General features: G+C 40.1%; 1 protein-coding gene across 2 annotated transcripts in view; it reads left to right on the top strand.

Moving 5' to 3' along the window:
* Positions 1-15,778, top strand: part of UTP15 (UTP15 small subunit processome component) — a 32,154-nt gene that overhangs the window by 7,298 nt on the left and 9,078 nt on the right. For both annotated transcript variants that reach the window (XM_073624242.1, XM_073624235.1), the window contains 4 exons: positions 2,674-2,858; positions 4,987-5,165; positions 8,767-8,892; positions 13,790-13,925. In XM_073624242.1, the coding sequence (XP_073480343.1) occupies positions 2,674-2,858; positions 4,987-5,165; positions 8,767-8,892; positions 13,790-13,925 (626 nt within the window). The remainder of the gene's footprint in view (positions 1-2,673; positions 2,859-4,986; positions 5,166-8,766; positions 8,893-13,789; positions 13,926-15,778) is intronic.

Here is a 15,778-nt window from a genome sequence, read left to right as displayed (position 1 = left end):
TAAAAACCTAAGCAAATATCATGGTGGATATATATTAAAAGAATTTCGTATTTTAGTCACAAGTACAAAATACAAGGAAATTCCCGGAGGTTAGGAATAGTGGATAGAGCTTTAATATGTCTCTGGCTGTCACTAATACGTGTGAGGCTGCCTTCTCAGAAAGGACTGGGAATCCATGAACTGAAAAAGAGGGGAAGGACAGAGGCGGCAGGCGGGCATAGTCAAGGCTGATGGAGGCGTGGCTTGCCTTTGAAATGCGTCCTTATTGGCTACTGCATTGGTCGGGCTGACAGAACCTTCACCACGCTGAGAATCTTTTTCCCTGGACATCCATCACAGCCCAATATAACTGCTGTCCCTCGTCTTACCGCCATCAGCTTTTCAGACACTGATTGCGCGCTGTGCAGGGTCAACCTGGATCACCGAACCACACCACTCCCCTGGACAATTACCATAGGCAATGATTAAGCACATGACTGTGTTAAACATGTCTGCCTAGATTTTTGTTTGTCCTCTGGTGTGTCCCTTGAATGGATTAATAAAGGACTCGTATTCATCATCTTGGAGTGTAGCCATGTCTTCCTTTTTGCAGTTTGTATAGTGAACGAGCTGTGGCGAGCACCCTTGAGATGAGTCCTTCAATTCACTTTACTCATTTATCTAAATTCACCCACCTGAGCGGTGTTCCTTGTTTATTTTCCCAATTACCGTCGCATACTTGGGTTGCCCTGGACCCCTTCCATCATGTGAGTGCTATTGTTTATAAAACAAATTTTTTAATAAACTGTGTCACACTATGCCTGCCTGGGGCCTCTCTGTCCTTCCCCTCTTCTTTTTAAGTCTTTTATTAAGAAGTGGAAGGTATTTGGAACAACAAAGACCCTTTCTGGATCATGATATCGCTATATAGTGGATGAAAGAGCCAGGAGGAATCTGGTCAGAGAGGCTAACAAGAGGCCTACAGCAACAAATCTGAAGCAGTTGCAGAAAATTTATGACAAAGAGAGGTCATTGTGTGCATGTGACAAGTTCTCCACAAATGTGACTTGTATGGGAGGGTTGCAAGAAAAAGCTACTCCTCAAGAAACGCCAGATGCAGTCGAGACTGAGCTTTGCCAAAATGCACCTTGAAGATTCTGAGGCCATAGTTAGATGAGACTAAAATTTAATAATTTGGCCTCAACACCAAAACGATATGTCTGGTGGAAATCCAGTACAGCTCACCATCCAAATAACACTATTCCTACAGTAAAGCATGGAGGTGGTAATGTCCTGTTATGAGGGTGTTTCTATGCAGCAGGGACTGGAGCACTTGTCCGTATAGAAGAAAACATGGATGTGGCAAAATACTGTTAACTTAACTTCTTGAGGAAAATCTGCTGCCCTCTGCCAGAAAGTTATGAATGGGAAGAAGGTTTACCTTCCAACATGACAATGACCCAAAGCACACAGAAAAAATGACCACGGTTGTTGAAGGAGAAAAAGGTGAATGTTCTCGCAAGGCCTTGTCAGAGTACAGACTTAAACTCTATTGAAAATCTGTGGAATGACTTAAAGACTGCAGTCCACAAACGGCCACCATCAAATTTAACTGAACTTGAGCAATTCTGCAAAGAAGAGTGGGAAAATATTGCAAAGTCTACAGTAGATGTGAAAAGTTAGAGAAATATCCCAACAGACTAAAGGCTGTAATTAAAGCAAAAGGTGGTTCACCAACATACTGACACAAGAGGTGATCCTTTTTCCAACTCAGTGATTCTGTTTTTGAATTTATTTATTTTTTTTTTTTTTTCCCTGATGTATTGGTGTTATATCTTTCCCTTGGAGTAAATACAGCTGGATAAAACAAAAACTGTCTGTCATACTGTGATTATTTTAAAGGGGGTGATTATTTTCTATACCCGTTGTATATTTGTATACTGACCACTAAAAGAAAAACCATTGGATGGACGAAAATGTGTTATGCTTTTTAGCATGGTTGGTATAAAACTGTGAGAGCCCGGCGGATGCGATGACTGCGAGGACGCGATTAAAAAAAAATAATAATAATAAAAGTGCCATAAATCTATCCCCTATCTTGTAGACGCTGTAACTTTTGCGCAAACCAGCTCATTGCGATTATATCCCCTTTTTTTTTTTTTTTTTTTTTTTGGGATATTTACTATATCAAAAAGTTAAAAGATAGTGTGTGTGGGTTTTTTTTTTTTTCAAAATTGTCGCTCTTCATTTGTTTCTTTTGTTTATAGCGCAAAAAATAAAACTGCAGAGGTGATCAAACACCACCAAAAGAAAGCTCTATTTTTGGGAAGAATAGGACATAAATTTTTGTTTGGGTACAGCATCGCACGACCGCGCAGTTAAAGCAACGCAGTGCCGTATCACAAAAAATGGCCTGGTCAGGAAGGGGGTAAATTCTTCTGGGGCTGAAGTGGTGTATGGTATGGGTCATAGAATTCATGGCTTAATGGTGAGATGTACTAAGAGAAATTATTGAGGTGTCCTTTTGTTAACCTCAAAAAAGTCTGGCTGTATTGCTTTTTGAGTCGCTGATCTGGAGCAAGCATGAATTTTATAAATTAGAGTAATGTCGGAACTCCTGATCTGCATACCATGGTAAGAATAAAGGTATTGAAGTCATTGGTACAGCTTGACAGAAAACGTTTTCTACTTTAGATCCATATTTATGGGCAGTATTCTCAAGAACCTATAAAGACCTTCTCCCGCTTCAAAGACACAGCTTATTGTGGGACCTACAGAGGGGATGGGAGATTACTTGCTGCTGGCTGCGAAAACAGCGTTGTTCAGCTTTTCGATATCAATGGCAAGGCCGCTCTCAGACAGTACTCAGGACACAGCAAGTAAGTGTTCTCCTGGAGTCTCTATTCATAACATAGCTTTTTTTATTTAATTTTTTTTTTTTTTTTAAGGGTCAATATATTCATATTTAAAAAAAATTGGATTATAACAGACCTTTTACAAAGGATAACAGCTATGAACAGACATTCTCATACTTGTGTTACATATGATTATATTATATGCGCCATTCTATACACTGTGAGCATCCTGTTAATAAAGCTATGTGTAACAATAGTCCTTTGCAAATCTATTAGGTTATGCATGGAGGTATAAAACAAAGAAAAAAAACAAACACAATCCTTCTGATAACATGAAAAAAAAAAAAGACTCCATATCTGTATATAATTAACTCTGTTCCGTCCATTTACATATTTAAATTATTCCGCAACTTCCACATAAACTACATCCTCTGTGTCCCCAGATACTAATGTAATTCAACCGGCCCATATTTTGTCAAACTTTTTAGGGCATCCCCTAGAGGTATATGTTAATTTATACATTGGCAATGCTTTGTTAATCAATTCCACCCAAAAGAGAAGAGATGGAGGATTCGGGTCCTTCCATCCTGAGAGCCAACGCTTTTTTGGCGTAGAAAAAGACTAGCCTTAGTAGGGTTTTTTGGGAACTATTTATATCCTCCTCTCCAAAATCTCCCAAGAGGCACCTAGCTGGAGAGTAGGTATTTGGATGGGCCATTTTTTCCTCTTAAGAATTTCAAGCTTGCCATCCAGAATCTCCCCACTTGGAGGCAAAGCCAAATCATATGGAAATAGTCACCTACGGCAGCTTTGCATCGGGGGCACTCGGGTGTATCTGCCCTAACCATCTTATGAAGTCGTGCCGGGGTATAATATATTCAGTGGAAGTAATTGAACTGTATTAGTTTGTCTCTGGCTAAGATCACCAAAGGCAACAGCGATTCAGCAACCTCAGTCTAAGATTCCTCTATAACGGATAGAATGTCAGAGCTCCACTGAGCAGCCACCCTCTCCATCCTAGAGGAGGAAAAGGTTTAACCAGGCAAAATAGTATCTAGAAATAAGTTCTGAATGGTCATCTTCAAATTTCAATTTTTCTAAATTAAAGGGGGAAAACTTGACCTCCTTTTAAACCAAATTGTGCCGCCACTGCATGACGTAGTTGCAGATAGCAGAAAAAAAAGGAAATGGGAATCTTATATTCAATCTGCAAGTCTTTGAATGTTCTAAAAGACTGGTTCATGAACAGCTGGTGAACATATGTAATGCCATACTGCGCCCAGCATGCCCCTTCTGTGATCCTATATATTTCAACTAACTGGGTTATGCCACAGAGGGGCATTAAGGGAAGTATTCAGGGGGTGAAAGATCCTCTAAGACGTTTGGAAATGTCCGCCCCCTTTTCAGGGTATGGGCCATTCCTATATATTACCTTGATGAGTGCTTCAAATGAGTGTACCAGGGCTTCCTGGGACACCACTGAAGCAATGCTCAACCTTGGAAAGAACCACCAATGACCTGTGCTGTCTTTTAGTAAAGATTGCAGCTTTGTAGTGAGCTGACAGGGGGTCACTATACCAGTTCACATAGCAGACAGTGTGGATGATGTGTAAAGAAGTGATAACGATCTTGATGATTCAGGGCTTTTTTTTTTTACCCCTTTCATGGTGCATAGATGCTCAGTACAATTACACTACTACACATGTGCACTGCCACCTTCAGAGTGTAGTGTCCTCTTCAGATTGAAGACTTGCAGTATTTTGTCAGTAAAGCCCCCATCTTGCATGTGATCACTATTTCATAGATGACTAGGAGTCGACATGATCAGGATGTATTCTGATTCCAAGTCATTAGCAGCGACCTGAACGGCCAGTGACAAGTTTGAGAGCTGGCAACTGCGCATAGTATTGTTTGCTAGCTCTTAAAAGGATCATGTTAGTAAAGGACTTGTGGACAGGAAGGGGTTAAACAACCATTTTAAATCCTTCTCTTGGCTGTGTGCCACAGGGTGGCTGCAGAAAGCACTTATCAGTAAGTACTAGTTTTATATTCCGCAGATCTGTGAGGATTCCCCCAAATATTATATCAGTATGTGTACCTTGATCACTGGAAATACATTTTTTTTAAATATATATATTTATTTCTTATATAGAGCTGTGCATGTTGTGGATTTCATGTCAGACAAGTATCGGATTGTATCAGGCTCTGATGACTATTCATCCAAGATCTGGGATATTCCAAACGGCACTGAAATCTCTTCCTACCAAGAGCACACAGACTACGTGCGCTGCGGCTGTGCTAGTAAACTTAGTGATGATTTGTTTGTCACAGGTAAGTAGTCTTTTTCTCTCTTCTAGCAAATAAGAGGTTTAGCTAACATTGGATGATACATATACATATTAACTGGTTGCCTCACTATTTGGGGTACCTCCCATCTGTCTGTTTTTGGAGTGAGACATTCCCTTTTTTTTTTTTTTTTTTTTAAATCTCCTAGCAGGGCAGAGATCATAATTACCGTGTGTAGCTTTAAACCTGTATTTCATTTATAACTGTGTAATCCTTTACTAAAATCTAAATGCACTGGTTTCAATGAAATGAAAGTCCCCCAAAAAAGCAATGTGATCTATTGCACATCAGTTGCTTTGTTAAAACGAAGGTGTTTTAATAATATTATCTCTTTTATATTTATATTTTTATATATATATATATATATATATATATATATATATATATATATATATATATATATATATATATATATATTATTTATTTATATTAATAGAGAAGTTTTTAGAAAGCCCCTTTTCACACGGGGTGGGCTCTTTTTTGATCTGTAGGGCATCTGTCCACTAATCATAGCAGAGCAGGCGGATCACAGGTCCGTGTCCACTTAGTTTATGCTCTGCTCTACGGGTGGCAACAAACGCCGCTGTATGTTTTCTCCCAACTACCTCCGATTTGATCCACCTGCATGGAGAACAGATCTCCTTCCATTTGTTTTTAGCTGCCCAGATCAGATCAGGGGTAGACAGGTGTAAACAGACACAAGTCTGTTTTATACCCTCCAGTCCATAGGGCTGAATAGACCGTCTGATCAGGCCCGCCTGATAACCTAACAGGCGGACCTGATCGGAATGGTCATGTGAAAGGGGCCTTATAGTTTTGTGTGCTTGTTGAGATTTAAGCTGGCCATACGTTAATGGAATTTAGGTGAATTCCTTATGAACTGACAATAATTCTTAGGTGAGACTATAGAGGAGGAGATATGGGGGAAATGGTCGACCATGGTGCATAAGGGAATACTCAATACTTCCCTGGTGGAGGGAAACTACAAGGTGTTATCCAGGTGGTACCTTGTCCCGGCGAGGATGTACCCCGGAACTTCACCCCTTTGCTTTAGAGGATGCGGGCAGGGAGGGTACCATGTTACATGTTTGGTGGTCCTGTCCCAAGATCCAACGCTTCTGGATCAGAGTTTTCACCTTGGCCTACTCAGTGACAGGACAAAATCTACCTAAAAATCCCAAGACGGCGCTATTTGCAGACTTGCCGGACGGGACCCCTAGACATCTCCAAACTCTCATCTTCTTTATTTTTTCAGCAGCTAAAATCACAATAGCACGAGCATGGAAAACTCCAGTGGTCAACCTTGCACTGGTAAAGAATAAAATATCTTGGATCATGGTCAACGAAAAATTGGCCATTATCCTTAAAGACAGACAGGTCAGATTTGACAGGGTGTGGTCCCCCTGGATCAAATACCTACAAGCCCCATAATCTCAATAACTGTATGGTGGGGGACCCAGGCCGAGGGAAACGGCTTCTTCTTTGGATTCTGGACCTTTATCTTTTTTCTCTTCCTCTCCTTCCCATTCTCCTCCTTCTTCTCAACCTTACTTTAAACCACTTCTCTTCTCCCCTCCCTTTCTTCTCTTTCTATGTTTAAAAGACTCTACTTGTGGATACAAGTGGAGAGCTATGGAGCCTCTCTTTCCTTGGCTCCGATGGAGGAACAAGGTAAACTAATTTTAAAGGCCTAACCTCCTTTGGCGCCAAGGGCCCTGATACTGAGATATACTAAAGGTACTAAAACTTGATTTAATATTACAAAGAAGTTAAGAGTACTCCGCTTACGGGGCAAATTTATCTTCTTTATCTTTTCTATTTTTTTAGTTCTATTTTTATTTTTATTTTTCATTTTGATAAACACTAATGATATATGGAACTTGTATGATATGCTATTCTAGACCCTTTAAGGATAGGTCAACATTAGTGTCCTTATGTTTACAGAGCGTACTAATACTCACCTGTTAACCCCCCCTCCCCCCCCCCCTTTTTTTTTTTCTTTCTCCCTTTTTTCTTCGTGTTCTGTACAACACTTTTGTGTCATTTGACAGAAAATATGATTGCTGACTGATTGTTCATGCCATTTTGTATAATTTGCAAAACCTTTAATAAAGAAAATTGAAAAGAACTGACCATAATTCACTCAGTGGGTGTTCCTGTCGGCTGCCTCCCGTCCCAACATCCCTTCGTTGAAAAATTGAAGGAGCCGGGTGGAAAATTGTGCTTCCAATAAAATGGAGGCACCATTTAGGTATTGGTACAGCTGACAGGGCTAGCCGTCAAAATAGAATAGTTGCAGTGGGCAATTAGTACAGCCTCACTATATAGCAGGGGTGGAGGAATTTGTTAAATCCTTTTCTATGCAGCCTGTCCAAGGGACAGTTGTCACTAGGCTAGAATGTCAGCATGAATTGTGTTTTTAACCCTGTTCCAGTCTATTCAAAACCGAAAAAGAAAAACCTTTTTTTTTTTTCGGTTCCTCTCCAATATTTATCAACTAAAGGCTTGTATGTTGAATCTTAGATTTATTCTTTGTGATAACAGTTTGAACACCAGTGGACTTGTTGGGACCCTAGTGATACTAGAGGTAGTGTGTGTCTGAGAATGTATCATTAGGCTCCATGCACACTCGGCTTAAAAAAAACTCCAGTTCCCTTGGCAGAAAAAAAAAAAAGCTCACATTTTTGTCCACAGTTTAGGAGAGTTTAGCATTTTTTCTGCCAGAAAGCTCCAATCGGCAATGCAAACTAGAAGGGTTTTCTTTCTTGCTTCTAAGCTTCCTAATGTGCATGGACACATAGTATAACATTGGGCTGCTTCTATAGATGAACCTCCTGTAGAAGCAGTGCTTTTTAAGCCAGTGTGCATGGACCCTTGCAGGCTATTGTGAAGCTAAACCTCTATCCCAGTATCCTTTTTTGAGAAGCTGCTTCTCTGTGTCTCATAGTCTAAACTTTAGGGTTCATTCACACTAGGAGCAGAAAAAATAACCTCTGACAGAAAAAGAGACCTAAAAAAATGCACATAGTGGCTCGTGTTGCACAAGAGTTTAGGAGTTTATGGGCATTTGCTTTTAGAAGCTTTTTTTTTTCCAAAACATTGTCCCCTTTTTCTGCCAGAAAACTCCTCTCAAAAATACTTGTGAAGGTTTTTTTTTCTGCCTCTCATCTTTCTTTAAATATGCTTCTAAACATCCTAATGTGCATGGACACATAGGATAACATTTAGCTGCTTCTACAGGCAGGAGAAAAAAACCCTGCAAAACTCCTGTAGAAGCAGCATTTAAGCCCATTGTGCAAGGACCCTTAGCCCTTACCAGTGAAATAAATTCTATAGCTTCAGTGTGCATGACTTTACTTTTAGATAAGGGGTTGTTCCTTCAGATGCTTTGGGAATTTAGGTTTGTGAGAGATTTTCTTTATACAACACAACTACTTCTGATGTCTGTTTAGCACCTGCATTCTGCATCATTGAATTCAGCTATTTCTGTGTGCCCTTTTTAAATGTGTAACCCATGGGTTTTCTGAATATTTCCTGTCCATGTGGCTAGTGAATGTGTTGGTGATACCACATGTTGTGATTGCAGGTTCCTACGATCACACAGTAAAAGTATTTGATACCCGGACGGAAAAGAGTGTGATGAGCATGGACCATGAGCATCCAGTGGAGAGTGTTCTTCTGTTCCCTTCTGAGGGGCTTCTAGTCTCTGCAGGTATGGTGCAAGGAACAATACAGCTTCTGAAAAACTAAAATAGAAACATATATGCTTCAGCTTTTAACCCTTTGACTGCCATGCACATAAACTAATAAGTTAGTGGCAGTAGCAGCATACACACTCGCAACCTTGTGTTTACTTTTTTTTTTTTAAAGCAGACTGGAGGGCTTACCAGCCTTCTTGTGATTGCAATAAAGTTTGTGAAAATAAAAAAAACATTAAAAAAATGTAAGTAAACGTTGGTTGTGCAACACATGTTTGGTATCGTGCCTCATGCCGGAATAAGAGGAATAGTTTTACTAACATTTATGGTTAACGCTAAGTTCATGACCTGAGAAGGCCTTTAAAGTGTTGCCTATGGACAGATTTGGGTATCCTAGTTTGTAACCCTGTCACAGGGTTGCGTCTTGACCTATTTGGTGGATTGATCCATGTTCCATACAGTACTGGTCACATGAGCATATGCTTTTTAATCATGTGGTCTCTGTTGAAGAGGATAATTTAAAGCTGAGACTTGCTGATCTGGTGCTCCCCCCCCCCCCCCCTCCAGGGAGTTTGACAACATCGCCTAGACGGAGATAGAGAGAAACATTGTAACACTTAGGGCCAGTTCACACCACATGCAGTCCAGTGTGTTTTTTTTTTTTTTTTGTAAAATAGGATATATGGTTTTCAATGGCATAGTTCAATCCAGTGCTTCCAGAAAAAAAAAGTAGAACATGCTGCATTTTTCCTGCACTGGACTGTACTGGAACGCTGTAAAACGCATTAAAAACGCACTGGAACACACATCCTTATTTAAGTTTAAAGAAAAAAGAGGGGGGAAAAAAATGCACTGGAATACATCAAAAACGAGCATGCAGAAAAGCATCTGGAACACATTCAGACTGCGATACTATGGTGTGAACTAGGCCTTTCGATTCGATTATCCGGTCCATGATTCGATTCGATTCCGCGATGCATCACGATTACTACCCAAGTGCCCATGGTTTTCAACTTTTCATCAGAAAAATAAATTCAAGCAGTCAGAAATCAAAGAAATATATTTATTTGTATGTGCTATTTAAACAAATTACACCAAGTTTTATTTGTGCAGCGGTCTTTTAAAACACAACTTTTTGTGGAAAAAGACACTTTTAATGAATTTTAAAAAAACGAAACAGTAAAGTTAGCCCTATCTTTTTGTATAATGTGAAAGATGTTACGCCGAGTAAATAGATACCAATGTCACGCTTTAAAATTGCGCACACTCGTGGAATGGCGACAAACTATGGTACCTAAAAATCTCTATAGGTGGCGATTTAAAAAAAATGAACGGTTACCAGGTTAGAGTTACAGAGGAAGGTATGGTCTAGTGCTTGAATTATTGCTCTCATGGGCTGCCTTGCCTGCATGGAGTGCATGCGTTACATGTCACTCGAGATGAGACATCCAGGTTCTTCCAGTTCTAACGCTAGAAATTTATTGGCACTCTTGAAAAAGTAATTATGGCTGTCTCTAATTAAGGAGGACAAGTATTAATCAATCGCACTGATTTAACCTTATATGCTGCGACCATTAATCTCCAAAGGAGCCTTTCTTACACAGATTTTTAATATCTTCTCATATTTTGTGTTTATAACGTACAAGGCATTTGAGGATCAGTTAATTTGCTCCAGTTATGAATCCTGGAAGCACATCAGGGTTAAAGATTTATGAAAGCAAAGCAGCACTGAGTCAACTTAAAAAGAGGAACTACAGGCTTTTAATTTGTTTCTAATTAACCTACTATTCGGGATATCATATTATATAATATCATAATCCCAAACTGTAGGTGAATAGGAAACAAATTAAAATCCTGTAGTTCCTCTTTTTAAGTTGACTCACTGCTGCTTTGCTTACATAAATCTTTAACCCTGATGTGCTTCCGGGCTTCATAACTGGAGCAAATTAACTGATCCTCAGCTTACAGTACTATGTTGTCTGTGTGACAGACAGTGTCTCTTCTCTTGTATGTGTACCTGTCCTGATGATGATGACGACTGTCTCCTCTCCTGCTGCCTGTGTGATGAGGACACTGCAGACAAGCCTGGCTTGCTCTGGTCTCTCTCCCAGTCCTGACTCCTGCAGCTGCTGTGTTTGACTTGTGATGATGACTTGAATCGGGTGGTGGGCGGCGGACGGTCTACCCTGGCCTGTTTACAGCGGTGACTGCCAGTGTCAGTAATGTGACTCTGTGACTGGAACTGGCCGAGGAGGAAAGATGAGCGTGAGCTCTGGGGACCGGAGTCGGGGAACACATTTCTCCTCTCCTAGTCTGGAGTTGGACTCGCGACACACTCCACAGGGTGGCTGGTGATGACATCAGCGGGAGACAAGGAAAAACAGCGCAAAATCTTTGGCCTTTTTCGGCTACACTCGGAGACAGGGCATGGCGCAGCGGCACGGCGCGTGGATTATGTCATCATTAATCGATTTCTTAAAGCTGTAGCATCGATGCCGCATCGTGGACGGCCGAATCCCGATGCATCGATGTTAAGATTAATTTCCACACCCCTAGTGAGAACTGGTCCTCTAGTCCTTTTTAGATCAAAGAAATTAACTTTGTTCTGTAAATGAGGGAAGTTTAACCACTTTAAGACTAAACCTTTTTCTGACATTTGTTGTTTACAAGTTAAAATCAGTGTTTTTTTTGCTAAAAAATTACTTAGAACCCCCAAACATTATATATATTTTAGCAGAGACCCTAGAGAATAAAATGGCAATTGTTGCAATATCTTTTGTCACACTGTATTTGTGCAGCGTTCTTTCAAAAGCAATTTGGTAAAAGCACACTTTAATGACTTAATAAAAAACTAAACAGTAAAGTTAGCCTAATTTTTTTGTATAATGTGAATGATGATGTTATGTGGCGAGTATCGTGATCTTTATTCTAAGCAAAAAAATCATTTTGGCCAGAATCGTGCAGCTCTAATAACTAATGTAGCAGCACTGAAGGGAACCTGTAGTAGCATTTCCCTGGAAAAAATAAGCATTTCCTTTTGGTAACTTTTTATCCATTCCTGGAGGACTGCTTTCCTAGTTTTGAATTGAGTGGGAAACCATAGAATCCTTATGGAATGCTGCTTTTTCCCTTTACTTCCTGCCAACCAAAACTGCTATTTGGCTCCCAGAATGGAGAAACCTGCTCATTTACTATGTGATACTGAAATGGGAGCTCAGATGAAAGCTCTACAATTGGGGCACAGTAATGCATTTTTGGTAGTAGTAGTAGTTGGAAGGCTTAGAACCCATGTCTTTATTTCTGTCTTTTGAACTCATTGAGCGTTTTTACTTCATGTCTTGGGGGGTCACCACACAGTTCCCAAATGGGGACTTTCACCCTTTAAGCCTCTTTTCAAATAGTAAAAAAAAATGGGGTGGAGTAGTGCTTTTAACCCCATTTACTGCTGCCAAAATAAGTATAGGAGCACAGAAGTAACAGGTTGAAAACATTCTTTCAGCTTCAATAACTTGTTTCCACATCACTGTCACTCTGCTGTCTCTGGCTTTTTTGGTAAGCGTGATTTGAGCAATGACAAGCGGAGGTACCAATAAATTAAAGTGGAGAAAAAACTGAGATATAACAAAAGGATTTAAAATATTTGGGCTCCCTGCCCTCACAAACATGCACTTACACAAAAATGCACATAGGGCATACATGCATACTTAAAGTGATTGTAAAGTATTTTATTTATTTTTTTAGTTAAAAATAACAAACGTGTTCTACTTACCTGCTCTGTGCAGTGATCTTGCACAGAGCAGCTCAGATCCTCCTCTTCTCGGGTCCCTCTTTGGTGCTCCTGGCCCCTCCCTCCTGTTGAGTGCCCCAACAACAAGCAGCTTGCGATGATGGCACCCGAGCCATCGCTTCCTGTGTCCATTATTAGCCGACTGACTTTGACAGCAGCGGGAGCCAATGGTGCCGCGCTGCCGTCTCAGCCAATGAGGAGGGGAGTCCCAGTCAGCCTAGACATTCCTACGACATCGCTGGATCTAGAGGGGCTCAGTTAAGTATTAGAGGAGCTGAGGGGGGCTGCTGCACACAGGTTTTTTAATCTTAATGCATATGCATTAAGATAAAAAAGCTTCTGCCTTTACAACCACTTTAAAACGCAAATTGCATAATGCTTATTGGGTATCGCTGCACACGCTAAAGTCAGTGGATTTCATCAAGTTCATTCTAAATTTATGAGCGTTAAAGGTTTTTAAAGTCACTTGCGTATATATATGTGTGTGTGTGTGTGTGTATAGATATATAATTATTTTTCCATTTTTGATATGGGTAATGGAAGGTTGTAACTCTTGCCTGTGGAGTGTTTTTTTTTTTTTTTTTGCCATCTGTATGCCATTGAGGAAATTTCCCTTCACTTGCTGTCCCATAGTTAAAACAGGAAGTGAGGGAATCCCAGGGCGTCGCCAGGGTACCCAGAGCTAGTGTCCCCATTGGAAGATTTCCCCTCTATTGCTGTTTTGATGTCAACCCAAAATTTGGGATTTTCTTTTACTTTCACTTTAAATGATAATGGTAAACAGGACAAATAGAGAGGGTGAGTCTCCCTAATGGGGACACAGCAATAAAACCTGATAGGGGCTCTAATCCATCTCCACTCTATCCAAAGCTTAAAAAAAAAAGTTTTGCCTTTAGTGACACTTTAAAAAGCCATCTATGTACAGGGTTTTTATTTTTTCGTGGACATTTTGCTTAACATATTGGAGATCTGTATACTTGAAGCAATATAATCGTTTGTATTTAACAGAAAATGTAGAGATTATATTTGGGTGCACACAAAATAATTTGAGCATAATTATTTACATGCTAGAAATTGTAGAACAGTACCTTGCAGTTTTTTAACTCTACCTGGTCCTTCCTTAGGTGGTCGATATGTGAAAGTGTGGGACATGCTGAAGGGTGGACAGTTACTGGTGTCCCTGAGAAACCATCACAAGACAGTCACCACTCTGTGTCTCAGCAGTTCCGGACAAAGGCTGCTCTCTGGATCATTAGACAGGTGTGTTTTGTAATAGAGAAATTCATTTTTGAGTGAAAGGTTCCCTTTAAAGAATAAGTGCACTTATCCTTATTGTCCCTTTACACTGACCGAAATATTCAACCCTCCTCCCCTCTCCACAGATGAAGGTTTAGAGAGCTGATGCCTCTCTCTCCTGGCTGTACCTGTGCTGTATAGCTCCAAAGACTTGTCTACCTCCATCTACTGATTGGGAGACCTCCCTATAAAAGTCTACAGAGCTTTACTGGGCCTTTGCGGCCAGGAAAATGAGCCTTTTACAGCTGGATTTAGACAAACCGATGCTGCAACCACCAGATCTCGCCAAGTATACACCTATGGGGGACTTGGGATGAGGAGGGTGGGATCTTTTATAGGTCAGGGCAAAAATAATAGGAGCCCTTTGTCTGAAAGTGCCCTTGTTCTTTAAGCAGTGATTAAGTTGTTTTTGTCTTCAGTTTTTCTCCACACAATAGCATTGCTGAAAATAAGTTTATATGTGGGATGGTAATTCCACTTTTATGGAAAAATATATAGCATGTACAAGTGCTACACAAGCCATATTGTAATCTAGTGTTCTTAGAACATTGCCTTTCTATTTCAACCTGCTGCACTGTCATTTTCTGTAAAATGTAATGAAATAGGGCAACCTTGGAAGACTATCTGTAAACCATTGGTGTACAGAACTTCCCCCACAAATATAATTTGCTTCTGGTGTGATTGGCTCATGGAGTTTCCTAGTAGTCTGCACTAAGATCAGACAGATTTTAGACATCCTCTGCAACATAAATTTAATTTTTGGCGAGATACTTCCAAAGTGTTAATATAAAAAAAAGGGGGGGGGGGGGGTAAAGTGAGCACTATACAAAAAATAAAATAAAAAAAAAACAGGCATTATACTCCAGTCCTATAAATGATCATATAAAATGTGCAGCGCTGTAGTGAGAATGAAAAAAGTGCAAAACTGCAAGAAATGAAAAAAAAATGAAACCACAATAATAATTAAATGCCTTCTTAAATATGTCCAATTACAATTCAAAAAAATATCTCCAATAGTCTGACTTAATCAATGCCAAAAACTATTCAGCCACTGATGTGAATAGAGGCTTACCAAAATGAATGGCTACTCAATTAAGTGCAGCAGACTCGCATTAGTATCATAGGGAATTGCTGTGTCTTTCTCCTTTAATTCTTTCTGATAACACTCTGGATAATGATGTGACTAAACTCCAAATGATACCGGAAAACAAAAACTTGTATGGGGTAACATTGTGAAAACAAATCTACACCCAGGTGAAACATCTTTTCATGCAAGTAGAAAGTGAAACCCCAATCTTTAGCCTTCACCAGACAGCCCCCTAAACCAATGCACACTCTCCAGAAAGGTTCTTTTAAAACAGCGTGGGTGAGATGGGGGCTGTCCACCAGCTCCAATGTCAGGGATCCTTCACACTCTCGCAGGGTAGAACTCCAACCATATCTCCTTATAATATTAAAGGCAATCAGACAAAAAGTGCCTTATTGTGTAGTATTTATTTTAAAAAGGGGAACATATAGTAAAAATGGGTATAAAACACATAAAATTAGCTAAAAATCAAACCACTATAAGTACAACAAAAAACTTGGCACTTGGATCACCCATATGGCGGTACGACGTGACGGTTTTATAATTACCCTTCGCATCAACATGCATCTTCAGGGGTCTTCTGATTGCCTTTAATATTTTGAGGACATATGGTTGAAGTTCTACCCTGCGAGAGTGTGAAGGATCCCTGACATTGGAGCTGGTGGACAGCCCCCATCTCGCCCATGCTGTTTTAAAGAACCTTTCTGGTGAGTGTGCATTGCTTAGGGGG

This window comes from Aquarana catesbeiana, linkage group LG01, assembly GCF_042186555.1.
Source record: "Aquarana catesbeiana isolate 2022-GZ linkage group LG01, ASM4218655v1, whole genome shotgun sequence".
In the NCBI taxonomy this organism is placed as follows: domain Eukaryota; kingdom Metazoa; phylum Chordata; class Amphibia; order Anura; family Ranidae; genus Aquarana; species Aquarana catesbeiana.
This window is presented reverse-complemented; position numbering and strand designations above follow the sequence as displayed.